Source organism: Leishmania panamensis (assembly GCF_000755165.1).
Source record: "Leishmania panamensis strain MHOM/PA/94/PSC-1 chromosome 22 sequence".
NCBI lineage: Eukaryota > Euglenozoa > Kinetoplastea > Trypanosomatida > Trypanosomatidae > Leishmania > Leishmania panamensis.
Window position 1 is genome coordinate 89,586 of NC_025868.1, and position 12,270 is coordinate 101,855.

The window sequence follows — 12,270 nt, forward strand, 5'->3', positions numbered from 1 at the left end:
AACGCAACGAGAGGGGGATCACAGAGACCGGCAAGGGCGCCGATCCACCAAATCCGGTGCCCCCACCTTCTACGTAGTACTCCTGCTGCCTGGCTACACACCCTCTCTCATCGCCGGGTTCTTGTCCTCGCCGCTAGACTGCACCTCGGCAGCTTCACGGCAATTCGGATGCTTCTCTTTAAAGTCGCTGTACGTACCCTTCCAGGGACACGCACTGCATGACCCCTGCTTGCGCTGTAGTATTCGTAGAATAAACTTACCGGGTGTGCTGAGACCCGCGACAGGCTCACAACAAACGGGGCACGTCTCGAGCCCCTCTATGCATCTCCGGCAGAAGATATGTTGCCACTTGCTACTCTCCACCGGATCCGTCTCTAAACAGCAGCAGACTGCGCACTAGGCCTTCATACCGAATGTGGTGTTCGACACAAAGTACTTGGAGATCCTACAGCAGCGTGGCAGGCGAGCACTAGTGAGGAAAGGAAACGGGAAGGGGGAGGAGCTGGCACGAGCAAACGGGAGTCCGCAAAGCACGTAACACAGCAATCCCTCGGTGCCGTCACGACGATGCTCGAGGGTAGAGAGGGAACGAGCGTGAAGAGAAAGTGCAGCGATGGGCACGCAGCAGCAGGTTTCACTCACGTCTTGTCGCGGGGGCCACGCGAAAACACCCACCGATACGCAAAGATGACCACACTCACAGGACCGCTCTAACGCTCAGCTCAGCAACCCCGACTTCTCTCCGAACAACGGCCCAGAGAACAACAGCAGTAGAGCGGTGAAAGCAATAGGGAGAGGGACAGAGAACGAGTTGCAAAAGAACCAATACAGGCTGTAGAGCGCGTTGTGTCTCCGTGTCAGTGCGCATTTGCGGAGAAGGCAGCGCCAATACCTCCAGGTGTGTACGACCTGACGTCTCACAAGCCCACGAGGATAAGTCAACGACTCATAGATACGTGTAGAGAGAGAGAGGAGAGGGTAGTTTGCACCGTCGCTTTTTCGAAAGCTAGTGGCGGTGTCGCTATGCGCGAACGCACCAGTGCAGCTGCCACCAGCAGTCAGGAGAGTCCTGCTGCTCACTTTTGCGCGCGTGTGTGTGTGTGTTTGTTGTTGTCGGTCGAGAAGAAAAGGGAAAAGAGAAGTCCATGTGTACTTGGTGCTTACCAGGACACAGTTCTGCACCAACGCATCCATTATGAGCGAGGCAATGTGATGCACGCCTATATTTAAACGCCATAGTAGTGCTGGTGGGCATAAAGAGAGGGAAGATGAAAAAAAAAGGATGAGGGAAACAGCCAAGAGTCCACGCCGGCTCTCTCCCCTCCCCACCACCACCTACAGACCTATACGCACCATATCTCCACCCAACACGACCACCATCCCGTCATCAAAGACATCGACATACCCGCCAACGCCATGCTCCACAACAGAGCACGCAGGGGAAACGAAAGAAAGGAAGAGAACGAGAGAAAAAAGTGCTTAAACGTGTTTACCCAAACATAGGCGAGAAGACCCCGCCCCTCCCACACACACAGAGAGAGAGAAAGAGAGGGGGGGTGCTGAGATGCCCTAAGAAGAGAGGATGAGGATGGGCAGGCGTGTGGGCTAGCCTCGGCGACCCCACCACCACCACCACCACCACCCCTAAACAATTAGTACGCGCTGTCCTTAGAAAGGGCACCACCGCAGAAAAGAAAAATCAGAAAGGCGAACGAAGCAACACAACAAACGACTGCGCCTCTTTACACAACTACCCAGTAAGTACAGAGGCACAAAATCAACCAGGCGTCCGTGACTGCCATGCACCACTGCAGGAGCACGGCTTAATCATCCGCGTTATCCAGCTGCAACGCAGCCGTGAGCTTCGCTTGACGCCACTTTTCGAACGAGCGCTGCCGAGCTTCGTGTAGACGACGCTTGCGCTCACGATTCTTGGCGATACGCTCCTGCTTCGCCATCACTATACGCTTGCGCTTCTCCTCTCGTTCCTCCTTTGTGAGCGCTTTGCTGCGGGCTCTGCGAAGCACCTGGCGCTGCAGGCGGTCCTCGATCTTTAGCTCCTCCTTGCGCCGCCGCTTTGACGAGCGCTCTTCGTCTGTCGGGTCATCGTTGCGGTGTGCCAAGAGGGCTTTGAGAACGCGGCTGCGTACTTTCTTCGCGCGGCGGTAGAAATCACTCTTCTCCTTTGCGCCTTGCTTCACAAACTGCTCATACAGCACCTTCACCGGCGATGGCGCCTTCGTCTCTCGCGCGCGTGGGGTGAGGCCTAGCATGCGTTCCATCGTGCCAAGCAACCGAATCGAGGCGGCAGATAACAAAATGTCGTCGTCATCCACCGCCGGCGTGATCACCGCCGACGCGACCCATGCGGTGTCGAGGTGCACGCGGCTGTTGTACTGCACCACCATCTTCACTGTGTGGAGGTAGTTGTACGGAAGAGTGTGCTTCATAGCAAAGACCTGCGCCACCGAAACCGACTGTATAAAGCTGCAGATGGCAGCGCCAGCGCTGCGCTTCAACTCGCCGGGTAGCCCGCTAAGCCGCGGGAGCATCGCCTCCACAAAGACACAGCAGCCGGTGAAGACGCGTACGCGCTGCGGGCCTTCCAAGGGCAGCACCTCCTCGTTCTTCTCAAGCACAGCAGGAAGCAGAGCCCAGGCAAAGCCTTGGCGGTAGTGGTAGAGGTCCTTCTTCAACGCGGGCAACAGTTTTTTCGTGTCCCACCCGCGGTCGCAAAATACAGACTTGTAGTACTCGTTCAGCACAATACGCACCTCCTCACTGGCGTGGTTTTTGCTGGCCACCATCGCAACAAAGTGGAACACGCGCAGCGCGACACCTTTGAGCGTGACGAGGCGACGACGAGCCGTCGTGGCCGCCTTGGCCATGACCTTGTCCTTATTCACCAGCACCCGGCTGAGCTTGCGCAGGTAGCTCTGGATGTCGCCAAGCAGCTGAAATAGATCCATCGCCCTCACAAAGGAGCCGAAGTACCGGTTCTTGGTGAGCAGCAACATCTCCAGCGAGGAGACCACGCTGTGAAAGACGACGTCGTCCGCCGTCTTCACATTCTCACGGGCAACCGCCAGCAGCACCTGCAAGACGTGCACCACCTCGGCGCTGCGCATAGCGAGACCAACACGCGTGGCGAGGCGGATGGCACGGACCACGTCTGCCTTTTGGTTTGCGGTGTCGGTGGGGTACATGTGCTCGAGGTCCATGCCGCCAACCATGCCCTTCAGGGCATCGATGTACTGCTGCGTCGGCGCCTCCTCCTCGTCAAAGGCGTCCTCCTCGTCACTCTCGCTCGACGTCTCGTTCAACTCCACCTTGGCGACCGCGTCCGCCGTTGCTTCCCTGTCCTCTTTCTCCTCCGACGGCTCCGTCTCTGTGTCGCTGTCATCACTCGCAGTGGCGGAGACGTCCTCCGTGGAGGATTCTACAATAGAGCTGTTCGCATCGTCCTCGGCCGCCTCCCCGTAGTCGTCGCCGCCCACGTCGTCTTCGTCAGAGGTAGCATCAGCATCGTCGCCCTCCTCGTCGCTTGAGGTTTGATCGTCATCCTTCTCCGCCGCCTGCCTCGCCTTGCGCTGGCGTGCCTGCTCGCGGCTGTCTGTGTGGTATGCATCCTTCAGCGGTGCCAGAAGAATGTCCAGCGTGCTCCTCGTCCGAATAAACTTGGCGAACTTCAGGATAAAACCCATGGCAATGCGCCGCACACACGTCATAAGCGGCATCACGTGCAGCGGCGCACTCGTACGCATGAAAAGCGCCATCAGGGCGTCGAAGAACAGGTCGAGCGTCTCCAGCGTGCCGGTGGTGTAGAACTGCACTACGTCGGGGACAACGCTCTTGGCTATCACCACAGCGTCGCTGTTCGTAGGGTCGTCGACACTGAGCATGAGAAAGAGCAGCACCAGAAGAATTTCCATGTCCCTATACTCGTAGAAGAGAACGCTCCGCTGCTCATCAGCGGCCTCCAGCACCTCCACTATTCGGTTACGAGCCTTACGGAAGGCGCTCTGCTGAACGGCTGTGGTGTAGCGCGTCTTCGACTTCTCCTCTGCCGCGAGGTAAGCACTGATGATCGTCGTGAATGCCACAGAGCTCTTTGGGCGAGTCAGCGAGCCGTGGAAGGTGAAGGAGTGAACATCCGCAAAGAGGTAGATACAGCGATTCTGATTGAGCGTGTCGCGCGAGTGCCGCGGAGGGAACAGGCCGAATTCGAGCAGCTGCATCACGGCGATATCCACGTACGCATGATCGACGCCTTCTCGCACGGGCACGTAGAGGCAGTTGCGCAGCTCACGTAGCACCCACGTGCGGTTCGTCACGGCTGCCGGATCCGAATCGACAGTCATGGCATACTGCCGGAGGAGGTCCTCAACCTTACGGTGGAGGACGGAGACGGGCATCTGCTTCAGTTCCTGCATCGGCGTCGGCTTCGCCGACGTGCGCTTGCCGTACCCAACATGCGTGCTCGCCAGCTTCAGTACTTCCATACGCTGCTCGGCGTCGTCCGACTGCACCGCGATGTGACCCAACTCGGTCACGAGGTTCTGGAAGAGCGCTCGTCGTGGGACATCAGCGCTACCACGGCGGTATGGCACGATTACGTTGTGCAGGATCGTGCTAAGGTGCTCCTTCATCGACTCACCCATGGCGACGCGGCGCAAGACAAGCTGAAAGATGTCGTGCCACACCGGGTGCATCATTGGGTGGTAAGCGGTCACCTGCTCCTTGCGAAACAGGGCATTGCTGATCTGCTCCATTGTGGTGGGGTTGAGTGGGTCGAGGGTGAGGTACTCCTCGACCGTGGCTGGCAGTGCACGCGCTGGCGGCTTCGCGTCAGTCTCCATGAGGCGCAGCAAGAGTTGTATCGCCTCCGGCCGGAAGTATTCCATCTTGGGGTAATGAAAGAAGGCAAACGTCAACCACTGCAACGCTTCTTCCTGCTGATAAACGTTGCTGTGCTGCGCCAGCACGTCGAACAGGACGTTTGCCGAGAGTACGCGAGTCACCTTCTGCTCCACGTAGGCAAAGGCGAGCACTGTAGCAAGCCAAGACGCTTCGGACGGCTTGAGGGCCTTCTGTGAAGCTACTACAGCACCAAGCCCGAACACAGTCGCCATCAAGCGCTGGTTGCGCTCGCCCTTTGTTGGGTCGCTGATGTCGTCGGGGTCGATGCCGCCGTCGTCGCCGTCGTCGTCATTGTCATCGTGGCGGTGAGAGCGCGACTCGAGGCGAAGCTTCACCGCCTTCATACGCGTGCTCAAGGTGAATTCCTCGTCCATCAGCTCCAGGACGATAGCCGGGGTAATGTTCGTCTGCCGCATGACAAGGAACAAGGCGTGACAGTGGAGACATAGCATGGCAAAGTCGTCCGTCACCATGCCGAGCAGTAGGCGCGACAGAGCGTAGACAACGGAATGGTGCACTGACCCGCGAAGGCGCTCAAGGTTGCGTGTGTCCACGTCGTCCTCACTCAGCTTTGCGTTGAGGTGATTAAGAAAGGCGTGTTGGCCTTGCTTGCGCTTCTCGACGTTGTGGCGCAGACACATGTGCAGCAACGCCCGCATGTGCTCCCGCTCTTTCAACGTCTGCGACATGACCTGACGCGTCTGGCTCACCTTCTTGCCAAATGCCCCCTTGTCCTCCGCGCCGACCACCATCGTCTCCCCCTTCACCGGGGTGGCCTCTTCGTCCCTCTCCTCCGCAGCCTCCGGGGCAGCACGGCTACTAGGCGGCTTCGCAAACGTCTTGCCCTTGTTCGCTTCAAAGGAGGCCCACTCGTACCACGACGCAAAGGCGCTTACCATACTCGGCGCCCCTTTCTGGAACTTTGACAGGTAAGTGCGAAACGATGAGACTGAATCTGGCATGTGCTGCTGGATCAGCTGCGGCGGCACGAAGCGGAAGAGGCGCTCGTTGAGGTCTCGGCCAAAGATCTCGTGGTTGGCACGACGAGTCTTGAAAATGTTAATGCTTTCCCGCAGATCAGCGGATATCTTGGCGGCGAGGTGGATATCGACATCCTTGGTGCGGTTGGAACACGCTGTGCGACGGGGTCGAGTAGCATTGTGGTCATTGCCGCGCGTCGGGTCAGCGTGGACGCGCGAGGCACCGCTGTGCTGGTACTGCTGTTGAGGGTCCCGTCGCTCACGGAACTTCCTTTCGTGGTACTTTGTCTTCCCTTTCTTCAGCCGAAGCGCCCCAGAGGTGTGCAGATGTGAACCGCGCTCGTGGCCGGCGCCGGCCGCGCGTGCTGCAGGGCGGCGTGGGTGGATGCCGTGTTCGCTACCGTTGCGAGGCGAGGCAGAACGGTGCGACTTACTCTCCTGAATCCTCACAGCGCTGCTATGGCTGCGCCCACGCTTTGCTGCGTGCAGGGTGGGCATTTTGACTGGCGTAAATGGGGGAGTAAAGTGGGGGAGCGTGTCGATGGTGGTGGGGGTTGCTCAATCCAAAATTCGAAGCGAGACAAGATGCAAACACACGCACACGCGCACGCAACCTCACAGAGACATGCACAACTCGCTACGAAGCACGAGAGAAGACAAACGCAAAAAAAAAAAAGCGAAGACGCACACGTGCCGGAAGTGCCTGCGCCGATTAGCTGAAAATCGACATGGCCGACAAGTTGCGTGAGGAAGGGGGCAAAATGCAGGCATAGGCAGGGATTCGTTGTAGGAGGGGAAGAGAGATGAGTGAGGTGCTGGGTCCGCCAGCAGGTCTATGTAAGTGAGCCCAGCTCTGTGACACATGACGCAAGGTGTACCTAGTCATGCAACATAACCTAGGCACGGAGGCATCGTACCGAAGCTGTGTGGGTGTGTCTGTGGGGGGTGGGGGGTGAGCGGCGCAGCCTTGCTGACGGTGGCTGCCACGCATCTACGAGTTTGCACGTCGGCGGGAGGTATCAAAAATACGTCTGGGGTAAAGAGTGAAGGTGCACGAAAGAGGCCCCCCTTGCAGGCCGTGGACCTTCACACGATGAAGGTACCGTATGAGCACTTCTACGCTCTTTTCGATTGTTTTCCAGTGTTTCATAATGCTGCCAAAAGACGCGCGTGGCAATGAAGAGGGGGTGGAGAGGACGTGGGGCGGGGGTTGTAGGGGGTAAAGAGACAGACAAAGGGGAGGAGGGGGGAGAGAGGCGACATGGGGCAGTGGGAATAGCGGACGCAGCAAAGGACAAGAAGAACAACATCGACGAGGAAGCCACCAAGAAGAAAACAACGCACCCAGTATGTATATGTATATATGTATATGTATCTGTATGTATATCGCTGCACACGAGCGCCCCAGTGAAGAGGCGTCATGAGCGCAAACCTGTGCACATGTACAGTCACCAACATCCATCACGGCCTATACACAAACGACGCTAAAGAAAGACACACGCCCACACACCTGCGATGCCCCCCCCCCCACACTTCTGCCGATCTACAGGCATGGCTAAGACGAGCGAGACGGAAGAAAAGATGAAAACAAAGGAAACCGAGGGAAATTCGCAGTCATGATGGGCGCATGAGAAGAGACGTTCTACTCCGCTGACGTGAGCGGTGGCTCAACCACATCCACACAGGCCCACGCCGTTAAATGCCCACACACACACACGCACACGCACACGCACAGGAGTTACCACGGAAACACAAGCCGCCAAACAAAGGAGAAAAGCGAAGGTCGGAGTAGAAAGTCGAAGCGCTAGAGAAATGGGAAACAGAGAGTAGTGGATCAACCAGCGACACATCGAAGAGAGGGGAGGGCCGTCACACAGATGCTTCCGCTCTTTCCCTCCCCCTCTACCAGTTGAAAAGGTACCTTCCTAACGCTAAGAAGTGAAGGATAAGAGCTCGCTTGCCCATGGAGAGAGAGCCAGAAGACGCTGGAGCGTCTCTGTTTGAGTGATACTGAGTGAACTGGCACTTTGGAGCTCGCGCAGAGGCATGTGCAGGTTGCCGAGAAGCGTACGGCGAGCCACCGACGATTGTCGCATAACGGCCTGCGTCTGGTCCTTGAATAGCTGGCCTAGCTTCTCAGCCACGTAGTCGTCATGCACGAAAGTGCTGAGGTGAGAGTACAGGCGCACCGTCGTGTCTAGGTAGCTTAGCAGCACCGCATTCCGCTCCGGTGTATCGCTCGCGGTGTAGTTGATAAAGTGGGCGATGAAGGCGGCAGTGTAGCTCCCAACAGAAATGTACGAAGTCATGCGATATGGGATTGTGGGGTAGTTGTACCTTGGCTGGGCTAGGAAGCTACGCCAGTCAGTGCCGCAGTGACGGAAGAGTTCCGCGGCGGTCGCCGCTCGACGCACTGCCTCCTGTGGTGTAGGAGGAAACCCCCTCCTCGACGGCTGCGGACTACTGGAATCAGCGCCGTTGTCGCCTCCTTCGCTCTCCTCATCTGCACTCGCCGAGTCGACAACGCCGGGCATTGACTGCTTCTCGCACTCCAAGACTGAGTGCTCGTACCAGTAGAGCGCGTTGCAGTACGTGACATCCCCAGCCTTCCGACTCACTTCGTCCGACATCCAATACAGCTTTGAATTATTCCACCTGGTCATAGCGCTATGAAGCAGTGTCTTGGCCAGACACGGCTTGGCGTCGCGCTGCAGCGCTATGATGCCGGCCTGGCGGAGGTATACGGCCTTGTACGAGTCGCGGGGTACAATAGTGGCGAGATCCGCGTATTGCTCTATGTCGGTCATCTTGGGGTGCAGGGTATTGCGCACCCGCTCGTAGAGATCCTCACAGGGCTTGTAGGCGAACAGGTCGTCCATACACTTGCGGAGGTACTCGTACGCCTTGCGCGTGTCGTGGTTAACCCTCAGTTCATAGAGAGCCAAGTGGTAGTAGCCACGGTGTGATGACGGATCTAGCTCCAGCGAACGCCGTGCCAAAGCTACCACCTCCGGCGTCACGAGGTCCTCGCGGGCGGCGACGGCGGCAGCGAGCTGGAAGTGTGCCTTCCCACTATTGGGGCAACTACGAGTGGCGGCCCGGGCCAAGTGCTCGTTCGACTGCCAGTCTTCGTTGCGTCGGTGGGAAAAGACACCCCAGCCAACGCACAGCAACAGTAGCGTGTAGAAGTAGCGAGTCACGACCCCCTCGCGAAGCCCCGGGGCGGCCACGATGAAGGTGATGAGCAGTACCGCGCCAATAGACGGCACGTACAGGCAGCGCTCCGCGATGAAGGTGCCAACGGCCACGAAGAGGTGGCTAACCGGAGCGTAAGGGATTGCCATCCAGAGGAAGCCGACGAGGCCCACCAGCGCGGCGCGCGAGCGGTACGCAAAAGTGCCGAGCAACAGACTCAGCAGTGTAAGCACGGCAGCGCCAGTGATCGCAAGAAAGCCCGGCACGCGTGGATCGTGCATGGTGTGCACATGTGAGATGCAATCAAAGCTGTACTCGTTACAAAGCGACGTAGGAAATAAGAGCAGCCTCAAGTTCGTCACTTGAATTAACCACCGAATACTAAGCCAGTGAAAGAGACCTTTGGGCACAAAGTACTGCGGGTGCTCCGTCTGACTCAGCAGCGGGCTCGTCCGTAGGTCGATGTTGCCAATAAACTCTCGTCGAAAGGCGAGATAGCCGAGCAGCTCCACTACAGCCAGCACGATCACCGTCAACGAGTGGCGCTTCTGGCACCGTCCACAGGCGTACATGACGCATGCGTGCACGCCATAGATGGCGGTGAACGTGACAGCGCTGTCCTTGCAGAGGATGCCGATTGCAAGTGCCAAGACGGACAAGAGAACATAAAGTTTACTGAAAACGCGCTTGTGAGGCGCTCTCCGGTGTAAGCGTTCCCCTTTCGGCTTCTTTGCGTGGGTAGTTGGGGTCCCAGCGGCTTTGCTGGTCAGCGCATCGACTTGGTTCAGATACCTGTGGATGCCGAAGAATCCGATCAGTCCAAAGAAGCAGTAAAGCAGCTCACACCGCCCCACGATGGACGTGACGGCGTCGACATGGACGGGGTGCACGAGGTACAGCAGAGCCGCCATCAGCGGCACCACATGAACAGGAGTGGTCAGCACAGCCATGCAGGACTGCGCTTTGGCATTCTCAACGGAGAGTACTGCCCTGGGCACCACCACGTAGACGTACAGGCGGGCGAGATAAAAGACAAGGCACACGTTGAGGTACGCGACAGTGTAATTCAAGCCGTGGAGGAAGGCTGGGCTGTGGCGGTAGCCCATCAACCAGTGCTGAATGCGAAAGGTCAACACGGTGATAGGGCGGTACGACCCGTTTGACTCGAAGTGGTCCAGCGGAGTTCCCCAGAAGTCATTGTAAAAGATGGAGCCGAGCGATGTCTTGTCTGCGCGGGTGTCGGGGTTGGCGATGATAGCACTATTGTCGTCAAACGCCATGCCTGCATGGACCCCGTTGCTGAAAACAAGACCAGCGATGAGTAGCAGGAATGAGTGAATTCGAGTGTCAACCGAGCACTGCAGCGGCCATTGAGCGGGCTCTGCCGCCAGCAGAGTGTTTGCTGGGGTCTTCATTATCCTCTCATAACTCTCCCCTCCCTCTTCCATGAGGGCCTACTCACGTTGCGCCTCCGCAGCTGTGCGTCAGTGCTGCAGGAACACCAGTTCCCTTCACTCCGGTGCTGTTGCAGCTCCACACGTTCCAAATCAGAGAGATCCCTTCGACCAGTAAAAATAGGAAAATGATGAATGACAAACACCTCAAGCGAAGGCTACCAAACTGTCATCTGGTGGTCGTTCCTCTTTGCTTGATTTCCTTCTCTGCCCTGGCTGCCGCTTCGACTCCTGAACAACCACTGCATCGCTTAGCTACAATGGAAGCACTTGCCTACGAGTATGGTGAGGCGGCGGTCTGCAGATGGATGTATTCGCAAGATAAGGGAAGTCGGTGCGTGTACATGTGCTTCTCTGTGTATGGGTGTGCGTGTAAGAGAGAGAGAGAGGGAGAAGGAGAGGGGCAAGAAGAGGAGGAGTGTCGGTGGGGACCAGATTCACAAAACGCTCGCCGCAAACTTTGAGAAGAAAGCGCAGACGCAACCACAACACGACCGATAGAGATGCACGCGCATCGACATCGAACGTGAGCCACGCGGGCACGGGCGTCATTACAAATGTGTTGTGTGAACACCACATCAATGGGGAAGTGACCCAGCAAGCGGGAAGAGAGGCGTCTTCTTGTTTGTATCGCTGCTGAATGCCACCATGGATGGCTCCTCCGGCGCACGCTATCTCAGCCCTCCTCTCTCTTGACGCACGCGCTTTCGCACAGGTCGAGGGTGCTGATGATGCACAGAGAATCGCGTCTCTCTCTCTCTCTCTGCCTGCACGTGTGTGGACGTGCAGGGTGGGTGATCAATGGTGACCAGAAGAGAACGGAGAAGCAGTGCCTATGCTGTTATTGTAGGTTGCGTTTTCAAAGGCTCGTCTACGTTAGCGAGGGGTGAGAAGGAGAGAGAGAGAGAGAGAGACAAGACAGCACTTCCTTTTTTTTCTTCTTGTCACTGTGTCCCTCTTTTCTTTGCTTCTTTGTGGATTCCACGACACGCAAACACCTCCTCTCCACGCTACTCCTCTCCTCCTATCGCCCATCACATTTTACCACGAACGCATTCCGCATAGAGAGTTACACGACGACGTACAAGCAGAGAACGAAACGAAGATGAATGCCTCAAGCACAGCACACGACCACACGCAGACACGCAGGCATACCATGATGGAGAAGAACCCAAGGGGGTGAAGTTGCTGTCTCTTCCTCTCTCGCTCTTCCTTGTGCTCCGTCCATTCTCTTTCCCTTTCCCCCATTTTTCGGCACCCTTGTGCGCCCCAGTGAGAGAGAGAGAGAGAGGGAGGGAGAGGGGCGCAGGCGGAGGAGATGGGAGGAGGTGGGGTATGCCTAGGCAATAGCAAAGCGAACACCACCGACGAGAGCAGCGCATCTACGCCACTTTAACAGTGGGAGGCGTGACTCATTCAACAGAAGGAAGAACGGCGCATAGGAGAGAAATGAAGAACAGCCCCAACACCCACTTGCATGTTCAATGTACGGCCCTCAGTGGGCCCTGGACGGGGTAGCAGGAGGAGGGGAACACCATTACAACTTTTCGCATCCGCATTACTCGACAGTCCATCTCTTGTTCACGTCATGCTGGCTCCTCGCTCCTTCTGTGTGTGCTTTGCGCTCAGCTGTGTGTCTGCACGATTGCTTGGGTGCTTTGTCGACGGTGGAGAGAACAATCCGCGGCAGCTCAACAGCCCAGCCAAAGCAACGCATGAGG

The 12,270-nt window shown here is 57.3% G+C and overlaps 2 protein-coding genes across 2 annotated transcripts; both read right to left on the reverse strand.

The window, feature by feature from the left end:
- Positions 1–1,823: 1,823 nt before the first annotated feature.
- Positions 1,824–6,398, reverse strand: LPMP_220200 (hypothetical protein; the record flags this gene model as incomplete). The annotated part of the gene is made up of 1 exon (XM_010700720.1): positions 1,824–6,398. One exon carries the CDS (start codon positions 6,396–6,398, stop codon positions 1,824–1,826), a length of 4,575 nt encoding a protein of 1,524 aa, XP_010699022.1.
- Positions 6,399–7,831: 1,433 nt separating this feature from the next.
- LPMP_220210 (hypothetical protein) lies at positions 7,832–10,543 on the reverse strand (the record flags this gene model as incomplete). Its single annotated transcript, XM_010700721.1, has 1 exon — positions 7,832–10,543. One exon carries the CDS (start codon positions 10,541–10,543, stop codon positions 7,832–7,834), a length of 2,712 nt encoding a protein of 903 aa, XP_010699023.1.
- Positions 10,544–12,270: the final 1,727 nt, after the last annotated feature.